Below are 21287 nucleotides of genomic sequence, written 5' to 3' on the forward strand. Positions count from 1 at the left end.
TTGCATATTTATAGTTGCCAGTGTGTAACATATTAGAGTATACCAATATAAATGTGAGTCATCCTGAATCATATTTATAATTTAATGAGTATTACAGAAGTTGCAAGTTATAAAAAGATATTCCTATCTATATTTTACGATGATAGCACAAAAATTAATTACAAATTATTTGTAACTTACAAAAACATTAACACACTTATAAAATTATGTACATAAAAAAGAAACTCTAGTTTATCACTTATTTATTTCGATATTGATACAAGGAAAATCACCATAAAATTTCTTTCAATCTGATTAATCAAACCAAGCTTCTTTCAATCTGATATAACTATAATTTTTCCAATGTTATACATATTTTTATTTGCATACAGCTACGACATAACCAGAAAAAATGAACGAAAAGGAACTGATATATATCAGAATATAAGAAAAACTCACAGTTTTCTTTAATGCACTTGATTGAAGCAGCTTATACACAGGAAAAATTAGAGTTTTCCTGTATACACAAATTCGTATGAAACAAGATACTTCTTTTTTTATTTATAGATCTGCCGTAAGTACTGCTAACAGGGAAATCACTTATTTACAGTTTATATATAAAGTAGTTACACATAAGTTGCTTATAAGTTTATATATGGATAGAGAACACAAAACATGATCTTTCACGATTGTCAATTCTAGTCTTACAAAAGTATCGCGACCATAAATTGTATTTTCATCATAGCAAAACTCGTATCATGATATATATAGAACTTAGCTTTCAATAATACACTAGAAATACCACTCTAATTCAGGCATTATACATCATACTTGAAAAATTACACCAATTTTCACTATCATCTTAATATTGTATAAGAATAAAAAGTACTGTAAGATTCAAACAGAATTTCATTTAGTTAATGTCATTCAATGTTATGTAAATGAATAATTTGCAAGAAGTTATACAAAACCTTAATTATGTTCAGTGTTAAAGATTAAATATTTCACTCCTTTTTTAGTTGGGAATATCAATGTAAAAGATATATATGTAGTATCGTGGACGAAAGGCCTAAGAAATATCGGGCGAACTATGAACAATGTCGCGAGAGCCGAGGCGCCGTCGGGCCCATCAATGTGTCATCGGTCTTTTCAAGTGCATAGTTTCGTGGAAAAGACCTACGTGACCCTGGCCACGAGCGCCTGCAGAACACGTGTGCGGTGGGCCTAGGAAAAAGACAACAGAATGCGGCAACGGCCAGAGCGTTAGTCGAAAAGCAGAGAGTGCGAGTCGAGAAGCAGAGTGCGAGCTGAGCGGAGACAGAGGTTGCGAGTGGCGTTGCCGAGAGAGTGTGGATTGCGCTGTTTTCTGTGCGTTTGGCGTGAATAGTTCAGGTTGAACAACAATCGTCTTTTTCTGTCTGATTAACATCTCTATTGTCCACTCTTTGTAAACACATTATATCACGATATTACATATTTTTGGGGGCTCAGCCGGGATTGGACAAGACAGAAAACGAAACGGTTTAACAGAGCTATTCGAGCTAGTTGTGAATTTACCGGTACGCGGTGCGGTAAAAGACGATATCGTTGACGGTTTAAGTTTGTGTAGTGTGAAAAATGGCAAACGTCGGGGACGAGCGATTGTCGGGTGAGGAGTAAGCTCGCGCGAATGAACCTCCCTATATCGGGCGCGAGGTCAGTGCTGATTGCAAGGCTGAATCGGGCGTGTAGGGCTGGACAATCGTATCGTAAGGGATCGACGGGCGGTGAAGAGCTAACCGGTCAACGAGATTTAGAAAATGTACAGAGAGCTGAGCGTGATTGTAACGAAGATGAAGATGTTGAGAAAATGAATACGAAGGAGTTGAAGGAGCGCCTCGCTAGTTTGGGTTTAAAAACGACGGGAAGAAAAGTAGAATTACGCGCACGGCTACAAGCGGCCATGGATGGTAACGATATATCGTCGGAAGAAGAAAGCGACGACGAAAGTGAGGATGAAGATGACAAGAAAAACGCAAGAGGATACAAGAGAGATACGCGAAGGGTGTATCAGGACCGTGACGAATGTTGTCGAAGGGCATGCGTTGGTTCGACACTGAATTTTAGAGACGTCGAAGATGCATTAGAGTCGTTTAGTGGCAACAGAGGTGAAAATGTCGAACGATGGTTCGAGTCGTTCGAGGAAGTTGCTGATACGTGCATGTGGTCGGATGGGCAGAAGGCAGTCTACGCCAGGAAGCTGCTGAAGGGATCAGCGAAAATATTCGCGAGCTTCGAGTGTCATGCCAGGACTTGGCATGAGTTGAAGAGGGGGCTAGTGAAAGAATTTTCGAGGAAAGTCAACAGTAGGCAAGTACATCAGAAACTTGAAGAAACAAAAAAGGAGAGTGATGAAGCATGTTTGGCCTACATGTACCGCATGCTCAAAATAGCCAGCCATGTGGACATGGAGGAGGAAGCAAAGGTGGAATACATAGTGGATGGAATAATAGACGACGAGAACAATAAGGCTATATTGTACGGCGCTACGTCAATCAAAGAGTTAAGGAAGAGGTTAGTGATGTACGAAGAGCAGAAGAGTAGCAGAGCAAAGTCGATTGTGAAGCCGGCTAAAACCCAGAAGAACGGGAAGCCCAGTCAATCTGTAGACGCAATGAAGAAAAGAAGATGCCTCATTTGCGGTAGTGAGGATCATCTAAGTGTTAAGTGTCCGGAGAGGGGAGAAGGTGTTAGGTGTTCCGAGTGCAGCGGATTTGGACATATTGCAGCGAGGTGTACGGCACGACCGAAAGAGACTTGCGTAGTGTCAAGATCCGAAAAAGGGAAGTATGTGAAAGAAGTGGCGATAGATGATTGTAGGTTTGTGGCACTAGTGGATACGGGTAGTGATCTCACGTTCATTCGATCAGACGAGTATGCGAGGTTAGGGTCACCACCGCTAGGTAAATGCAAGTTTAAGTTCGACGGTTTTGGTTCCGCTGGCAATGAGACCTGGGGTGAATTCACTAAGGTAATGACGGTTGATGGGTGTAAACTGCCAATCACTTTGCACGTTGTTTCAAACAAAATATTGACGAAGCACGGCCTGTTGTTAGGCACTGATTTTCTGGATCAGGTAGAGTTACGGGTTAAACGGGGCGAAGTGACTTTCTTGCGGCTTGACGAACAGACTAACAAAGACGTGTCGGATGTGTTTAGAATTAACGTAGTAGAACGGACTGACGAAACAGACCTAACACACGTACAGGAACCGCATTATCGTGAAGCGATTCGAGATATCGTTAGGGGGTATAGGCCGGAGAAGAAGCGAGACGTCGGAATAACCGCAAAAGTAGTTTTGGAAAGCGACAAGCCGGCAGCGCGAAGACCGCGAAGACTGGCGCCGTCGGAAAGAAAGGAAGAAGATGATCTGATGGAAGTGTGGACAAACGAGGGTGTCATCAAATCGTCAGACTCGGAGTATGCGAGTCCGATAGGTGTAGTTAGAAAGAAAGATTTGTGTGCGCGTGTGGCTAGATGGGCTTTGTTACTAGGCGAGTTTAAGTATCAGGTGTGTCATCGGCCGGGGAAAAGTATGCAGCATGTAGATGCTCCGAGTAGGAACCCCCTGCCGAGCACTATGTATGTAACGGAGAGTGAAGACGGGCTGATTGCACGGTTGAGAAGGGCACAGAACAAGGACATTGAAGTCCGTAGGATTTTGGATGCCGCAACGTGCAGTCAGGCCGATGGGCAGGCAGTAAGAAACAATATTTTGTATAAGGAGCGTAAGGACGATGTGCTAATAGTAGTATTGAAGGCGATGCGGGCTCAGGTAGTCAGGCAAGCGCACGAGCGTGGGCATTTCGAGGTTACCAAAACAGAAGCTATGGTCAAGAAGGACTTCTGGTTCAGGGGGTTACGCGAAAAGGTCGAACACGTGGTATCCAACTGCCTTGACTGTAGCCTAACCGAACGAAACATAGGTAAGCTAGAAGGGAACCTGCAAAATTACAAGAAAAGAAGAAAGCGTGCGAAGCAGTACCGAAGGAAGGACCCGCACACATCTCGATTTTATGAAACCTTGGGTCCTAAACGCCGAAAGTGACGCATCTGATGACAGCGAGATAGAAGGCAACATCTGAGGGCAGATGTTATTGCAGGATGGCCGAATGTAGTATCGTGGACGAAAGGCCTAAGAAATATCGGGCGAACTATGAACAATGTCGCGAGAGCCGAGGCGCCGTCGGGCCCATCAATGTGTCATCGGTCTTTTCAAGTGCATAGTTTCGTGGAAAAGACCTACGTGACCCTGGCCACGAGCGTCTGCAGAACACGTGTGCGGTGGGCCTAGGAAAAAGACAACAGAATGCGGCAACGACCAGAGCATTAGTCGAGAAACAGAGTGCGAGTCCAGAAGCAGAGTGCGAGCTGAGCGGAGATAGAGGTTGCGAGTGGCGTTGCCAAGAGAGTGTGGATTGCGCTGTTTTCTGTGCGTTTGGCGTGAATAGTTCAGGTTGAACAACAATCGTCTTTTTCTGTCTGATTAACATCTCTATTGTCCACTCTTTGTAAACACATTATATCACGATATTACATATATTTACAAGGTAAATGCGAACAACTTGAATTCGACATAATTTGTTCATATGTTCACACATTTATATAATTCCCATAGTTAGTGTTGAGGCTGCAAACAGAGTGAAAGAATATATACAACAATGCGACAACTACAATATTTAACAAAATTGATACTGTTGTAGCACATAATATTTCATATAAGAATCGAAATATTTTGAAGACGTTTATTAGGAATGCACTTTAAGATTCTTTCTATTTGAAATTTTTTATGAGAATGAATGAGGATATATGTTTACAACTATACTTTATTTGTTAGCTTATGTATTTATTTAAAATTTAAAAAATGTCATACATCCTAAAATAGTAATGAAAGTACGAAGTATGTATATGCTACAATATATCTTGCAGCCTACTTTTATATCTTTATTGTTTTGTATTGTTTGAAAACCTAAAAAGGGGGACATAAAGTTCAATATCAATAAGATATTTAATAACTCAGAAGATATGTATAGAAAATATTAATATAAAAAGAAATTATTGAAAAACAAAATAATATACATGTAAATATGTATATTATGTAAAATAAATATATAAAAAATAAAGCAAAATCCTTTTTTCAAAATTTATAGAGATAAATTTACATGAGCAATCTTACTCTATCAATATCTATATAAATTGTATAAATTGCAGCTTTTATTTTTGCACTCTATTTGCAGCTTTATAAACTTAAAAAAGTTTATGTAGCACAACATTTTTTAATCGTCTTGAAGAAAAACTATTTGCACATTATATGCATAACAACTTATCAAAATCAAATTATAATAATTTCTTAAATTAATAATCCTATGGTTATTTAGCGATTATTATTTAAACCAACTAGTTGAGTGAAGAAAAGGAAAATACAAACTTTCATATTAGTGTATAGTTAATATATAATATATAATAATGAATTGAAATTTATGATGAATATGAAATTTATGAGGATTATGAAATTTATGAGGATTATGAAATTTATGAGGATTATGGTTTGTATCAAATACATACTTGATTTAATGATGTGATATCCTACGATTTATTTTTTTGTACTGTATGGAATCTGCATTAAGTTTTGTAAATACAATAAATCCAAAACAATAGTAATTTAAAAAAACATGAAAATATAGCACACAAAAGTATAACACTCCGAGGCCAAAATGAAATTTATAAAATGCGTTTCATAAAATACCTATTAGCTAATTATCGAAACTTGATTTGTTTTGTAGCCAATAGAAACATACAGAATCAAGTCAGTATAATAAGCGAGCGAAATATAGTTTGACTTTAAGAAAATGTAAATATTTCTTTTTATCGTCAATGAGTCAAAGTCGAATACCTTACTTTATTAACATTCGCACAACTTTCCAAATTATAGCTCTACTCTGTTCTACTGTATATCAAAACTTTACCGTTATATTGCGCACTTATATAAATTAAAAAAAAATTTCAGTGTGTAAATTAATTGATTAAAATGAACCCATTACGAGCAAACTAAATTTAACGCATACTGTTAATTACTTTTTTGTTTTACATCAATTTATTTATAAAACTATTAGTTTGGTAAAGTGAATAAGTGATTACTTTGTTATAGATAGAGCATTTAAATTAGCCAATAAATCTTTCACATCATCCTGAACTTGATTTGACGTGTTTGATAAAGATAAACGTGAACACAAACTACTCAAGGTTTCCATACTTTCGTGAGTATCTTTATACTTTTGTAAATATGCCAACAACATACTAATTATGCTTTGCACTTCATCTTTGATCTTCATCATATCCTTCCCTTTACAGTTTTGCAATAACTTTAATTTTGTTTGTGCTAAGTGTAATGGATTATAACCATATTGATCTAAGCATAAGGGATCCGTTCCGGCATTTAAAAGGAGTGTAACTACAGATATTTTGCTTGTCACGGCTGCTAAATGTAATGGTGTATTACCTACAGAATCACGAAGATTAGGATCTGCACCATATTCCAATAACAAACGAACCATGTCTGTATAACCCCTGTAATAGCATATAATATTACTACTATGAAATATTTATTAAAAAATGGTAATTTAGTGTTGGTTATGTGGGTCAAATTTACCTGCAAGAGGCAAGATGAAGAGGAGTTCGTCCTTGTTTATCACCACTGTTAGGTGAAACATTAGAATCTAAAAGAATTTTCATCACCATGGTGTTGTTTGTAGCTGCTGCAATTCTCATTCTATGTTGAACAAGACGAGTGTAATCATCAACCAGAGAAACAAAGTGACGGTTTCTGCGTTTTTCTTTAGTCAACTTTATTTTGCTACAATAAACATGTTCTAAAAAGAAGAATGCAGAACATTATTAGAAAAAGATAATTATGTTGTTGAAATATGTATAAGGTAATCATTAATATTTTCTTGTTATATATTTTGTTAATTATTATTGCACAAAAATCTGGATTTCTGTAATTTGAATTGAAGGTATCATAATTAAAAAGGATTTACACAGTAACTTACGGTTTACTAAAAATGTTCTAGCTGTTGATGAACCAACAGAATTACACTTGAAGGGGAACTTAACCTCTAAAACCTGCAACAAATTATTTTTTATATACTTTATACGTTATATTGTGATTACTTCACAAAATTTGTATGATATTTTCTTAATAAGAAAAATAAGTAGTTATATTAATCACTTCTATATTATTATAAGTAATCTAATTGTTCGCTATAATTTATTATAGCATAAATTAATAATTTCACATACTAACAATAATTACATTATAAATAACGAAAAAGTATTAAACGCGTTCATATTAATAAGAGGAGAAACAATCAAAGGTGATCACCAAAATATAGAAGTATGTAAAAATATTTTATATAAAAAAACAATACTTACATTAGGGGATACACCAATATATGGTCTTGAACTACTTGCTGGTGTATAATTTTGAACACCATCGTGCATATTTGATAAGCAAACAGACGAATTTGGTTTAAATATAGTGTGAACAATGCCGGGTTTAATTTCTTGTATTTCATTGTAATTATTATTACAAGTTATTATTGTAGGAGCTGAACTGGCATTACTAATTTCTTCCATTGTCATATCTTCACTTTGAGCGATCGAACTATCGTCTGAATTGTTACTTGTTTCGATTCCTGAATCCACAGATGTCATTTTGACATTCACTAACGTATTAGATACAAAACACTTCTCTTTCTAAACTCAAATTATACTACGTATATATTCTCATACCAGGGCACAAGGACTCAGGACTGTGTCGGTAAGACAATAATAACAGTTCTGGGATTAGTCACTTAGGTTTATATCATATTGCCAACTTTATAATTCGTTTTAGTCTACCACAAAGTGAAATCAGAAGATTCTTTGATAGTGTTGCGTGGCTTTCCCAACAGTTGGGGAATTTGGCACGGTTGCAGCCCGTGAAATGCTGAAGCACTCTGCTCGTGTTGCAACTTCAAACAATTCGACGTTTAAATGAAGAAATACATAACAATAAAGATTAACTCGAACAATAATTTTTTTTTAAACTAATTATATTTAAAACTAAGTATTTATAATAGATTGACTACTTTAACAAGATTTGCGCTTTAATGAAATTTATTTAGACACTGAACTCAGCGTAACGGTCCTAACGATCTAATGATTCTAACGTTTCTCTATTTTTTGGGTCACAGAGTGACCCAAATGAGTTTTGGGTCACATTTATTCGCTTGGATTTACATGAGAATCTACGATTAATTTGTTATCCAATAAGACAAATTCTTACTAACTAATGCTAGTACACATTATTTTGATTGGAATTTACAATATTAGAAAGCGAGCGATTTATGCTTTGTTGACAATGTTCTGTCCCATGGTAAGGAAAATATATATGAAATTTGAGAGTAATCACAGTTGTTACTGATAAATAATTTTAAAATTAATCGATAAACTTGTTAAATAACTTTTGTTCGTTGTATCAGCTACGCCGCTGTACAATTAAATTCGCGACATTAGAATTTGCCCTATATCACACAAAATATTCACACTAAAGGGAGCCACCAGTTTACAACAATAAAAAGTTACGTATAAAAGACTTTATTTTTAATATACATATAAAATAGGTACAGTTATATAAAAAATATTAATAAATTATATCTTTATGTATTTACTTTATTATGTAAAATATAAACATTAAATGTAGTCTACCTCATTAATACATATTCTATGGTTTATGTACCTAGTATCACCAGAGGTATCACTTAAATGAATTGCATTATAAATATTCCTTAAAAATATTGTCGAAATAAAATGTCATTATCTACGGCAAAAATAATACTTCGAACAAGCTATTCGACGCGTTAGTGTGAAGTTATTTAAAATAGTTACAATATGATGAAATAATTACTCTACCAAAACCATATATATTCCATCACAATTGTTAAACTTTTACTATTTTTATACGATAACCAAAAAATTTGTTCAGATATCAACTATATTTTTATTTTTTAGATTTTACTGTTGCTATCAATAAATTTCATACATCTTTCCCAATATATTTGGATCAGAGATGGAGGGCAGCGTAAGGATAAATTTTATGCAAAATATAAACTTATATCTATATATATTAATTGTGAAATGTCATATGATTTAATAATTACAGAAGAAACTTGACAAAAAATCCAAATACTACTGGTCCATTGGTTACTTTGTCTGACTATTCTTTTAAAGATAATAAACCTGTCCCATATGCTTCAAGACAGTTGAAGCGTATACAAAAGCATCAAGAATATATGGTATTGTTTCAAACATTATTTTCTTAATAAAATTTTCAGTAAAATGGCGTAATAAATAAAATGCTTAATTTACAGAGAAAAATTATTAAACTAGTTGGAGAAATTGATTTTGCAGTTGAACGACATAGTAGATTATTGAAAGAAAAGAAAGAACAGGAACAGAAAATTTTGGATAGTCAATTGAAACCTAAAGGTGTGTTGCCAATTATCAATGAATAATATTTTTTAATTCATTTCACAATTTGTAAATAAATGTAAAAAGTAAAATATGCTATATAAATTTTACTGCTTTATTTTTCAATATCTTTCCATTACTTTTATGTGACAATTTATCAAAATGAAACAAACAAATTTTTTAAAATAATGTGATAATTTATTTTAAATCTATATATATAACTTTATTTGAGCTGGTAATCACTAGGATATTTTATAAGTCGTGGAATTTTATCTCTTTCCTCTTGTGGAATATCATACAGTTTAACTGGAACAGATCTTAATTGTTTAATCTGATTGGTAACATTATCTAACATTTCTTTGGGTACATTATCATCAGGAAAAATGTGTAACCTCTGCATGGTATATCTTCTTTGCAGAGTTCCATCCATTGCTCTATAAACTGCTTTCTTAACAATCTATATGTTACAAATAAAAAAATATATATAGTGTAATAATACAATCAAATTTTTTAATATATTAGTAGTTTATGAAAATCTGTCAACTACCATAGTAGGATCTTTACTATGTAATTCCCATGCAAGAGTCCAAGTAGCTCCACCATGGAATCCAGTATGATGAAAATATACTCGTTTTTGCCACTCATCTCCACGCAATGCAATTTCTTTGCTATTTATTACTATTACGTGGTCACCACACTGGTCTATATAAAAATTAACATTTAGAATATTATTTATGCCAATCTTGCAATCTGTGTTATTATATGCATATGTATATATTTCATTTGACTTACTCATAGGATGATATATAGGTTTGTATAATCCCATAAGGTATTTTTTTATCAAATGTGCACTTCTATATGGATTTTGCCAAGTTGCATCGAAAATGTGCCAAACACATGCAAAAGTACCCCAATGCTAGAAGTGAAATGAATAGATGATAAATTAATTAATTAGTGTAATATCAAAATGTAGTGACAGACATTTAAGGTGCATTTAACGAAAAAATTTTTAAAGATTGTTTTTAAATTCATTAACCTACAAAATTTGAGAAAACATAAATAATGAAATGAAGTAAATAAAAAAGCTAACCTGTCCTTTGCGCAGAAGAGACATTCTGCAGTTTGTATTCAAAATTTAGTTTTGAATGTACGAATAATATATATTTTTAGATTGTGTTAAACATCGTATTTTTAGGGTTAAATTCTTATATAAAGTGTACGATCTTCTAACTAAAATTTTCCTAACGTTGGCAATACTTGGACTATAAAATACTATTACCATCTAACGGTGAATAGATGAAACTAATCGAGGTGGCAAAATCAGAAAATCCAAATTTTTCAGCTGCTGGGCAGAATTTTTTAACTTTTGAGGGCTGAAATAAAAGTTCAGAATCTAAGGAATCAATTAAGCAAGGTTAGTTACAAGCAAGTTTAAAAAATCGTCCAACCAAGAATTTTTAATTTTACTTCCTGTCGATAAAACGTGTAATTTATGTGATTTATATCCTTCCAACTTAAAATTATTCTTTCGTTTGCAAGGTACCACTTCAAGGTCATTGTAATTAAGTTGCTAAACTTATTTTTACGTATACTACAATATCGCATTATGCAAAATATATGTTGACATACAAACAAATTTTAATGAAATGTTTGAAACACTATCAAGATGACCTTCACAGGTCTTTTTTTTCATCACAACCAAATGCACACCTCGAAAACATTTAAGTCCTCTTTTAGTCTTTGTCTTAATAATGTTGGAAATAATTTAAATGTTCAATCTAAAATTAACATTCTATATACTTAATAATACACGAAATATTTTTGTTCTTGCGCAACATTATCAGATAGATAAGTTTTACATTTATTTACATATTTCAAATATCATTTTAGAACCATATTACAAAAGTTATTAAAATAAACTTGAAGAGGAGTTTTTTGGTAACGATAATGAAACTGTATTTCAAATGTGTTGAATTTGTCTATTAACACAGACAAAATATAATATATAAATTATTGAAACTAATCTTCATATAATATTCACATATAAAAAAGTTAAAGCAATAATAACAAATTAAATCTATTTAGATCCTGACTTTCTGATGCTTCTATCAATACCTTATGATGTAAGTTTAAAATGTATAGAGTAATACATGACAAAAATTTAAAATTATAGGAAAATAAAGAATGCTAGGATTTGTTTATGCAGGTAAAAGAATGTAAAAGAATTACAAGATAATTTACAATTTATAAGTATTTTAATGCAATAATAATATAATAATAATAATCAATAATATCAACTAATAATGTTATTAAATACTTTATACATATACATAGTAATGTATTTATAATTATTCGCATTTTATCATTAAGGAATTATTAGTATTTAATAGTAGCAAAGATTTTATGTAAACAGGTAAGTCTTTTTCGCACGATCAGTCCTTTGTTACAAAAAGAAGTACATTTTGTCACTCCAACTGTGTTTTCTAATTCGAAAGTATCATTGATAAACCAATATTAGTATTAATTAAACAGCAGTAAAATATTTGTTATAATATTTCACTTATGCATGATTCTATATATTTATTTATTATAAATTCATTTGAGAAAGTGTTTTACATTAGTTATAGTTTTTTTTTTATCTATGAATATTGATAATTTTGAAGTTACCAATCATGTTCAGGAGTCTACAAATAGTATACAAATCTTTGTTTACTTTCTTATTTCTATTTCTAAATTCCATTATAATCAAAAGAGGAACTTGATTGTTCATTTAGGCAAGTATAGCACCAAGAGGTAAATATTGTTTTCCAAAGCAAATGTTGTTAGTAAATAATATGGAAAAGTCAACAGGATAGATACAAATTCATAATTTTGTTCTCATGTTTATGCAGTTTTACATAATAATGAAAAGCATCATTATATATACATATATGCATACTGATTGTATAAATGATATAGATATTAATTTTTCAATTTCGTGATTTTTCTATAATAAGTAAATACTATGTTATAAATTAATCTTTACTAAAAGGAAATCTTATTGTAAAGAAAGTAAAAGATCTCTCTTACAAAAGATCCAGAACGTGTGATTTATGATGCCTAATGCATTACAAGTAGGTACATTTTAATTATACTTTATGAATTATTACTTAGAATGGTTTGGTTGTAAACAATTCTTTGAATTTTATTACAAGTTCGTTATTAGTAACATGTATTTAAAAATTCTTAAATAATTTTTGTAAACACACTTTTATGATTCTTTATGTTAGATTTTATGTCGAATTAAATGCTTGTGCTTTTCAAGTTATTAAGAAGAAGGAAAAAACAAGGGTTAAATAATTAAATAAAGTATTGACAAAAGAATTGAAATGAAACTATGAACTAATACACTGTATTAATGTGATTTATAAATTTAATAACTTAATTGTTTTTCTATCTTTTAAAAGTTAAATACATTTAACTACATATTAAGAACAAAGTTTTTAATAAATTTGTTGGTCAAAATTTAATTATTTTCAACATATTGTTATTGTAAACTATTAGTAAGAATATAGAATAGAATTATTCTTAGCATTATATGAAATTCAGCTATTTCCTTTTCGTTTTACTAACTTTAGTAACTTTTTGAATTGACTTTACATTGGTTTAAGTTATTGTAATTGTTGTAAAATTACTATAAATTATAAAAATAATAATAATTCAAGGCTGCAATAATTTTAATAATGATAATCATAGTCATGATAATAATAATAATAAACATTAGGATGCGAACACATTTGCCTTATGTTTTGTATCATAACAGAAATAATATGATATATTATGTTAATAATTACCATTAGGTGCTTTTCGTTTAATTGATACAATTTAGAAATCAATCAGCATTTCCGCCTCTGGATCGAATATCCTGAACATTTGGTCACGAAATATAAGGAAAGTATGTAAAAGCGTGTTATTCAATGATAACTAGTTGAAAATCGTTATTTTCCATTAATATATGCTTTGCATTTTTTTTATACTTTGAAATATCGACGCATCTTCTGATCATATATCTTTATATAAATGCAAATTATATTTCATGACTATTGAATTGTTATAGTAACACAGTTGGTTCCAAATATGCCGTAGCAGATCACAAAAGGTAGTTTCTTGAAACGAACGACTAAGTTGCGCTAAACGTATACAACACATTTACGTAAATGTTTCTGTATAAAATGCACTAGTAATAAGTATTTCAAAGTAACTTCGAAAGAGTTGACTTGTTTCCTAAAAAGCATCTTAAGGAAAGATTTTCAGTATACAAATCGATGTATATAAAATAATATGTTATAGAAATCGATATCATTCAAGACATGATGTAACAACTTTTATACAATAAGTATTATTAGAGTACTATAACAGTGTAGATTTTAAAATAATTCACAGTAAAAGAATTCTTCAATAATCATATAAAGCTCCTACTTAAATTATTGATCTATGTATTTGTGTGTGTATAGTATATGAGAGAGAGAGAGAGAGAGACAGAGAGAGAGAGAGAGAGAGAGAGAGAGAGAGAGAGAGAGAGAGAGAGAGAGCGAGAGAGAGAGAGAGAGAGAGAGAGAGAGAGATTAAACTTGAGTTATAGCAATCTATATGGGATTCTCTTTTTGAACAGATCTCCTTCACCATATTATTTCAGAAATTCCGTCGTTATACTATTGGTAATAAAAAATTTATGTAATTTCCAGTCATTGATATAATATGACGTATGCGCGCCATGCTACTACGTCATGTAGATCCAGTTACATAAAATCTTTGGCAAAGGTATGATTAATCATTGACCCATGACTCTGTAAATATGTATCTAATATTATTGTATTCCATAAACAGCTACTCGCCATTTGTCATTTTTTACATAATTTTGATTTCTTCCAGTATGAGCATTCGGAAACGATTTTGCTCGTAAAATGCACCTGGTCGACATTATTTTGATATAATAATCATGCACGTTTCAACCAACACTATCCCCCATTACTATTGTTTCTGTTTCATGTTCTATGTGTTCTGATTCTTCATTTGTCTCAGATTCACCACGTGCATCCACAAATTCCTGTGAACAGAGTAATATTAAATTTATGACATAAATAGTCTAAGGAGAAGTTAGAAACGGGATTAATTTACTAGCACGTTAAATTAAGATCCTTACATCACGAGTGGGATCGTCAATACTGCTATCTGCATTTAAAACTTCACCTAAAAACCCCCCCAAAAAAGGAAAGAAATTAATATTCCGAGAATATCTTTATTCCAAGAAATGAGGTGCTTTGTAAGTATTATGATCCAAGCTATTGACTTTATAGCGGACAACCTACTTATGTACGTTGCAGTTTTTGTAATTAAAACAAGTAAAATTTAATTTTGTCAACCGTACGTAAGTATATGGTCGTCATTGTAGATCAAAGAATATTATCAACCCACATTCTGAAAAATTGAAAAAGTAATGAACTAACTGGATTTCGTTTGTGTTTGACTTGACACAGTGCATGTTTCTGAAAATTCACGACGTTGTATATCTGCATCAAGGGCATGAAGACGTTCTCTACTTCTGCGTAACTCTTTTCTCAACGTTTCACGTTCCTCTTCCCTTTCTTTTATAATTTCCTAGAATATATAAGAAAATACATTTTACTGAAAAAGCATTGTTTTTTTCAACTTTAAGTATTAGGTTGTCCCAAAAGCTTTTTTCGTTTTATAAGGAAGTAATAGATGCATAAAATTTTTTGTTTTATTTTATTTTACTCAATTATATATGGTCCATTTGATTATAGAACAAAACATAAAATGTTGTTCTTTTATTACTTCTAATTATAATTTATTACTTTATAAAACGAAAGAAATTTTTGGGACAATCTAATACACAGGTACATTGTCAAAAGTGGAGTATTACCAGTAATTGTGACAATTGAGAGGTCAAAGAGTGACACACTGGTTGTAAACTTGCGATTGATATCGCTGGTTGCTGAGGATGAAGGTGCAATCGTGGTGATGGACAACCAGTCGCTTCGCAACTTGGTGGTGTTGTTAATGCCGATACCCCACGCGATGCAAGAACAGTTTCCGTTTCACTTACATTTAACGCTGAATTTAACATTCCTACTAATTGATTCGCTGCGAAAATAAAATAAAATATTACATATCTCTAGAAATATTGATAGGATTAATAGACTAACAATTTATTCGAGAAATTTTTGAGAGATAATTTATATATGATGATAAAACAAACATTATTTATTAATAAAAATACCTTGACTAATAGCAGCGAGTATAAGCTCAGAAGGCTCTTTTTCCATGCTCGATGGCTCGGATGCCATGTCTGCTACATGTTCGAAATCTTCTTTCGGAATATTTAATATATCTGCTACCAATAATTGTTTTTCGATTAAAGCTTGTTTAATAATCTCGTCTTTTCTTCTAAGACATTCTGAAAATTTAGAGAAAACAATCACGTCGTTTATGAAATATCTGTTATATCAACCGTTAAACTAACAAAAGAGATACATATCATATAATAAACAAATAAATAACATACCTATTGGTGTAAGCACCGGTTCCGCAACATGTACAGGCGGTACTTCTACGTGAACTTCAAGCGGGTCAATTAACGATGCTTGTGTACAAGTAACTAATCGTAATGGTTCTCCTGTACCAAATTAAAAAAAATATCACACATTATGTAACAAATATTCTACACAAGATAATCTTTGAAATTCTACTTCAGAAAACAACAGAACAATATGCTAGATCATAATAAAAGACACAAAACCTGTTGTCGAAGGTTCAGACGAGTGTTGGTGTGGCTGTTGCTGTTTCGTTTGATCAGTCCTTGAAATCTCAGGCCCAGAAGTATTAGGCAGCTCTCCTTCTTGCTCCACGTTAGTATCTTGCGTAGATTCCTTTGTTTCTAGTTCATGCTCCCGTTCCTGATCCGTTTTATTGGGAATATTGTCATGTTCCATTGAAGAAGGATCTTCAATTGTAGGTCCAGGTTCTTCTGGCAGTGTAGTAGGCGGAGTAGGTCTTCTGCCTTGCTTATCACGAGCCTTGTACGCTTCAGCTGCCTCGGAGATGTGCTTAAACCATTGCTTTTGTTCCGCAGGCGAAGCTGCGACTAAATCATGGATTTGCGCACCGTTTTGCGACGTGTTGACCAGATAGAGAGAATTTTTGTCCACGGCGTTATTCCTGACGAGAACAGTGGATACCTTTACGATAGGACTCAATACAGAGTTTGCTTGGTTTGGGTTGATGAATTTTAGCAGGTACTTTTCGTCCTGTCGATGCAACAGGAGTATCGTATCGTCGAGTAGCACCACGTGCAGATCGACCGGTTTCGCTCGATTTTGTTCAGTTCTGCGCCACTGCAACGGACCTTCGTATATCAATTTACGTTTCGTAATGTCTAGATTCTTGAATTCCTGAACAGTCGGATGATCGAATTTATCGAATGCAGATCTATCAATTGTACGTTGGATTTCTGCCAACCTTTGATAATCTTCAGCCTCGCGTACGGCTTGGTTAACGCAACTGAGAATTTCCTTACTTCGATCGAGACTTCGCAAAACCGCGGCTCGTTCCTTTTCGTTACTCTCCGGCGTGAATTTCGCCAAATTCTCAAAGAGCAAAGGGTATTTGGTCAATCGAAGCATTCCCGTCAGGATATGATCTTTGAGCTGTAGCCTTCGACAAAGAGGATTAGCCTCGATCTCGTTCAGAAAGGAATTCAATTTCGGATCCTTGCGACGACGGTCTCGCAAGGCATCCAAGGCTACTTGTTGTTTCGCACAGTAGGTGGATGCGGCTCTCTCAAACGCCTCTCCGTTCTCGCCGTCGAACATCTCTAGGAGAAGATCTCCGACATCACCAACACACGGGTTTTCCTTCTTCTTGCGTTTCATCGTTTGGTTGAAGCGCGAATGAATCGTTAACATTTCGTCTAAATTGGAAAATAGTAACTGTATTTGGTCTAAGGGAAGTACTTGAGATTCAAGGAGCGGCTTGTGGAAGACGTGTGACAACACTCTAAGCGCCCGTACGTGTGATCGCTCCGTGTGAAAGAGTTCTGAAAAACAATACACAGAAATTACGTTTTACAGAGAACTTTTTTTACTTAACTTTTTTAATTATTCCTTGTTTCACAAGAAATATAGAATAATGTCTAATTCCTAAGATAAAGCCTTTATAGCAAAGTATAAAATAATTTTTTAATAAAACTAATTCGTCTTACTAATCCTACTGTTTCACGCTTATTTTTCCTACTTTTACGTATGCTAACAACTTCATTAATTATTAATTATTAATAATTATGAATTAAGTCACATCAGGAATAATTTAAGAGTTGTAGGGAAAAATAGTGTCATCACAAGGGTTAAATAAAAAAAAATGGACAAAGGGTCGTCTATGTATGTCACAATGAAATAGAAGGAGAAACAAACCATTGATAACTTCTTGTCGTTTTTTCTCCGCGTTACTGAGTCGCGCAAGTACATCCTCGGCAACGCCTTGACTCCAATCTGGTGGATCCGGTTCAACATCAACATCGCTGTCCCACGAGGTCGATGTGTTGGTTGCAGAGGTTGCTGGGTGTACTTGTTCCAGGCTGGTACTGGGACTGTCCAAACTTCTCGTCGACAGGCTACTGTTCGACGAACTGCCTGCTGAATTCCCAGGAAATGTCCCAGCTTGCTCGCAGTCACTGAAACCAGCCCTATAGTCAATCGTTAGCGAATGAAGCATTCTACTACGTTTAAACTGTACTGCTACCACAGCCATTTGAAACCTTTTCAATACCTATACGCAAATTCGCTGATGTCACTGCCAATTATGCTTCCTCGGATTTCCTCGGAAATTAGACTATCGTTAAATATATTTTATAACAAAGAGCGCTATATCTATTTCTACTATAATATTTTCTTTTCTTTGTAATCTTTCTTTTTCTTAAATTGAATATTTGTTAATTGTATCTGACGCGATTACTGAGTCAATATAATGAAAGCAAGAAATACGCTTTTATCGATTTTGTATACTTATAGGTATGATAAGGTATTTTGCGATCAAATTTTCCATAAATCACAAATGTTGATCAATGAACTTTTCTCACAGTTTCACTAAATTTTCATTAATTCTGATAAATTGCCCAAGCGTCAAACTTCACTGCTTATCAAAAGCAAATTTATACAACATCAAAATTGTACGTATTAATTTCCCTTTTTATTAATCTTTGACTTCAAATTTGATTTCTTTGATTTCTTTCAAATTTCAGTCCCCAATTACCTACATTGTCTAATCTCCGCTAATTTTTTATAAGAATATATTAATTTTTCAAGCAATAATATAAAAGTTGCAAACTTGTAGATACAAATCAATCATTAGGGTGTCAAAGAAGTAACAAAGCGTTAGATAAAGAATTATACCTCTCGGACCTTGTACGACGTTCATTAACACCGCGTGTCTCGTGATTAGGGGCGTCGTTAGGAAGTTCTTGTAGCCGTTCTTCGATGTTCGAGCAGCCCGGTGAAATGTCGTTTGACTGATCAAAGGGAGATGACGGTTCCGTAGAGGATATCGGACTAGTTAAATTTTCGTTGCCGCGAGAATTAGGTCGAGGACGGACACGTCGAGAACCACGTTGTCTCATCTTTTATATCTCCTTAGCCCTAAAGGGCTTCCTTGATGGGGTAAAGCTGGCAGGCATGTGCTGCCTCTGCTGTAAACGCGATGATGTTACGTATGGACATTTTTGTGCGGGACTTCCCCAATGGAGGAATATTACGTTACATCCACGAATAATTCCACTGATTCTTTTCTTCCGTTTTCCTTTATTTTTTTCTTTATTCAACAACGTGTACGATTTAAGATTTTAAACGAGAGATTAGAATTTGTATTATTTAAGACTAGAATTATCTAAATGAGACTTTTTGTATACATCTATATATTTTTTTATTTTCATTCTACTAATTTAATTCTATTCATCTATGGTATATGTAGGATATTTATTGTAGCGTACGAGAGGTCGGTAATTTAGAGTTAATTGTAAGTGGCAATTAGATTGGATAAAATTTGGTGGTGCACGAAGATGAGACTGTTCAGTTCGTTAAGATACCTTTTTAATTTGTAGATACTTTCCGTATTATAGCAATAAATGCCAAACGTTTGAAATAACCCATAACTTTACTGACAAATAAATTTTGTAAGTGGATTGGTAGAAGCAAATTGTTATGTTAGAAGATTTCACCAGCTTAAAGGTTACGCGTTCTTTCTACGACAAAAGTCGGTTGACAGTACATTGGCATTTTGGCTAGATTGTCGCATTTATTATACCTTTGCTTGCATACCCTTTCCACCGAGTTCCAAGACAACTACCAAAAAGCGAGGAGATCTTGAAGAAAATACTACCCCTTTAATGCTTCGGTAATTTAAAATTATGACATATTTAGTTACGATCGATATACGAAAATATAAATTTCATCAGGAAAAATAATTATTTTCATATTTTAAAAATAAAACAATTCAGATATCAGTTGCTAAATAATTGATTGATGATGAATTGACTGAACGATTTTCACCAGATTTTGAGAGGTTTTTTATTTATTTGAAATAATCGAATAGTGTGGTCGATAAGATGTATCAAGTAAAAACGAGAGCTTAATCGACATCGATCAAACTAAGGCTTATCGAAGCCGCTCCTTCGTCACTTTAATCAACCCCGTAGATATAGAAACGACATCGACTTGTGGTTGATACACTACCTTATGCATACAGTTGTACGTACTCATCAATGGTACGACTATTCTTCCGAAGTGTACAAAATTGACATATATAGTTCTTTGTTTAGCGTTGATGCCTCCTTTAACAAACGTTTGGAATTTGTTATGAAATCTTTTGCAATCACGCGCAAAAAATCGAGCTTTTTTATCGACTCGACAAATTTTACCAAATTAATGATTTCTTAGCTAGGAATTAAAATATATAATTTTTCACTGGGCGAAATCATCGATATCATGTTTATCAATAATTCGAATAGTTTCTTTCAATTTGAAGATACCAGTTAATCGTAGCTGGCATAGTCTCAAAATTTAATTGAGACATCCAACAATGATGAATTATCGGTGACGATTTCGATTACGAAAAAATTGACGCGTGTGCAGAATGGGCCAACGATAAAGAGGCTGCAAAAGAAGCTAAGCGTACGGCCGATGTATTGATTCGAAAGTATCGATTGTCTCAAAAATAAAGGACAAGACATCTATCCGTAGCCTGATATCATTTTGGTTCTCGTTTACAGCCGTGTACACGTATTACGGCCGGATCGATACAAAACGGATCACTTTCTTTTTCCTGCCCATTTATGCGCATCGATCTTTTTAAAACCAGATGCATTAGCCGGCTAATTCATGCAAATCGTACTAACAGCCATGAGATATTAATGACCAAAAATGTATACGTGAGATAGAGGAAGTGAATTCTCTATTGCACTGCATTTATCTATAACCCTTTGGAAGCATTAAGCTTTTCGTTTCTTCTTCTATTTATTTACTTAAATTAAAAATGATAAAAGAGATATAAAATTATATTAGAAGTTTCAGGAAATATCATTGACATTATAGTGTTTGTATTTAATTCAAGCCCATAATTGTTTTAAAAGAGAGAAGAAGAAGAATGATTCTGAGAGATAAGGAAATTTGCCAATGTCATGAACATTTTCTAATTGTTGTCTATTGATTTTA

At 33.2% G+C, this 21287-nt stretch overlaps 4 protein-coding genes across 9 annotated transcripts in view; 1 reads left to right on the forward strand and 3 right to left on the reverse strand.

The window, feature by feature from the left end:
* Positions 1 to 4642: 4642 nt before the first annotated feature.
* LOC126868710 (ankyrin repeat domain-containing protein 54-like) lies at positions 4643 to 8264 on the reverse strand. Its single transcript, XM_050624502.1, has 4 exons — positions 7450 to 8264; positions 7068 to 7140; positions 6668 to 6887; positions 4643 to 6585 (listed from the first exon to the last, which is right to left on the reverse strand). The coding sequence occupies exons 1-4, from the start codon at positions 7729 to 7731 to the stop codon at positions 6153 to 6155; spliced, it is 1008 nt and encodes a 335-aa protein (XP_050480459.1). The 5' UTR covers positions 7732 to 8264; the 3' UTR covers positions 4643 to 6152.
* Positions 8265 to 8694: 430 nt separating this feature from the next.
* LOC126868726 (39S ribosomal protein L52, mitochondrial) lies at positions 8695 to 9654 on the forward strand. Of its 2 annotated transcripts, none has more exons than XM_050624521.1 (4): positions 8695 to 8812; positions 9070 to 9139; positions 9221 to 9353; positions 9429 to 9654. In XM_050624521.1, the coding sequence occupies exons 1-4, from the start codon at positions 8785 to 8787 to the stop codon at positions 9570 to 9572; spliced, it is 375 nt and encodes a 124-aa protein (XP_050480478.1). In that variant the 5' UTR covers positions 8695 to 8784; the 3' UTR covers positions 9573 to 9654. The 2 variants fall into 2 exon arrangements, with proteins under 2 accessions (XP_050480478.1, XP_050480476.1); XM_050624519.1 differs by having other exon boundaries at positions 8722 to 8917.
* Positions 9621 to 10792, reverse strand: LOC126868721 (39S ribosomal protein L13, mitochondrial). The gene is made up of 4 exons (XM_050624515.1): positions 10619 to 10792; positions 10321 to 10444; positions 10076 to 10230; positions 9621 to 9985 (listed from the first exon to the last, which is right to left on the reverse strand). The coding sequence occupies exons 1-4, from the start codon at positions 10640 to 10642 to the stop codon at positions 9752 to 9754; spliced, it is 537 nt and encodes a 178-aa protein (XP_050480472.1). The 5' UTR covers positions 10643 to 10792; the 3' UTR covers positions 9621 to 9751.
* Positions 10793 to 14042: 3250 nt separating this feature from the next.
* Positions 14043 to 21287, reverse strand: part of LOC126868678 (rho guanine nucleotide exchange factor 11) — a 34410-nt gene continuing 27165 nt past the window's right edge. For 3 of the 5 annotated variants that reach the window (XM_050624417.1, XM_050624420.1, XM_050624419.1), the window contains 8 exons: positions 17997 to 18268; positions 16328 to 17623; positions 16094 to 16204; positions 15809 to 15985; positions 15452 to 15672; positions 15015 to 15165; positions 14711 to 14757; positions 14043 to 14614 (listed from right to left, as the gene is read on the reverse strand). In XM_050624417.1, the coding sequence (XP_050480374.1) occupies positions 14516 to 14614; positions 14711 to 14757; positions 15015 to 15165; positions 15452 to 15672; positions 15809 to 15985; positions 16094 to 16204; positions 16328 to 17623; positions 17997 to 18268 (2374 nt within the window). In that variant the 3' untranslated portion in view covers positions 14043 to 14515. Of the gene's footprint in view, positions 14615 to 14710; positions 14758 to 14982; positions 15166 to 15451; positions 15673 to 15808; positions 15986 to 16093; positions 16205 to 16327; positions 17624 to 17996; positions 18269 to 21287 lie in introns of all 5 variants that reach the window. The other 2 variants (XM_050624418.1, XR_007690684.1) reach the window with 2 other exon arrangements.

This window comes from Bombus huntii, chromosome 8 (assembly GCF_024542735.1).
Source record: "Bombus huntii isolate Logan2020A chromosome 8, iyBomHunt1.1, whole genome shotgun sequence".
Lineage (NCBI taxonomy): Eukaryota > Metazoa > Arthropoda > Insecta > Hymenoptera > Apidae > Bombus > Bombus huntii.

Bases quoted from the DNA above. Each gene is read 5' to 3' on its own strand.
- LOC126868710 (XM_050624502.1), bottom strand. From the start codon at position 7,731: ATGACATCTGTGGATTCAGGAATCGAAACAAGTAACAATTCAGACGAT. The intron at 7,141-7,449 runs GTAAGTATTGTT...AATTTGTTGCAG, and splicing joins ATATTGGTGTATCCCCTAAT to GTTTTAGAGGTTAAGTTCCC. The intron at 6,888-7,067 runs GTAAGTTACTGT...TCTTCTTTTTAG, and splicing joins TAGAACATTTTTAGTAAACC to AACATGTTTATTGTAGCAAA.
- LOC126868726 (XM_050624519.1), top strand. From the start codon at position 8,869: ATGTCATTATCTACGGCAAAAATAATACTTCGAACAAGCTATTCGACG. The intron at 8,918-9,069 runs GTTAGTGTGAAG...TTTATTTTTTAG, and splicing joins TCGAACAAGCTATTCGACGC to ATTTTACTGTTGCTATCAAT. The intron at 9,140-9,220 runs GTAAGGATAAAT...TAATAATTACAG, and splicing joins GATCAGAGATGGAGGGCAGC to AAGAAACTTGACAAAAAATC.
- LOC126868721 (XM_050624515.1), bottom strand. From the start codon at position 10,642: ATGTCTCTTCTGCGCAAAGGACAG. The intron at 10,445-10,618 runs GTTAGCTTTTTT...TTTCACTTCTAG, and splicing joins CTCTTCTGCGCAAAGGACAG to CATTGGGGTACTTTTGCATG. The intron at 9,986-10,075 runs GTAGTTGACAGA...TGTAACATATAG, and splicing joins ATAGTAAAGATCCTACTATG to ATTGTTAAGAAAGCAGTTTA.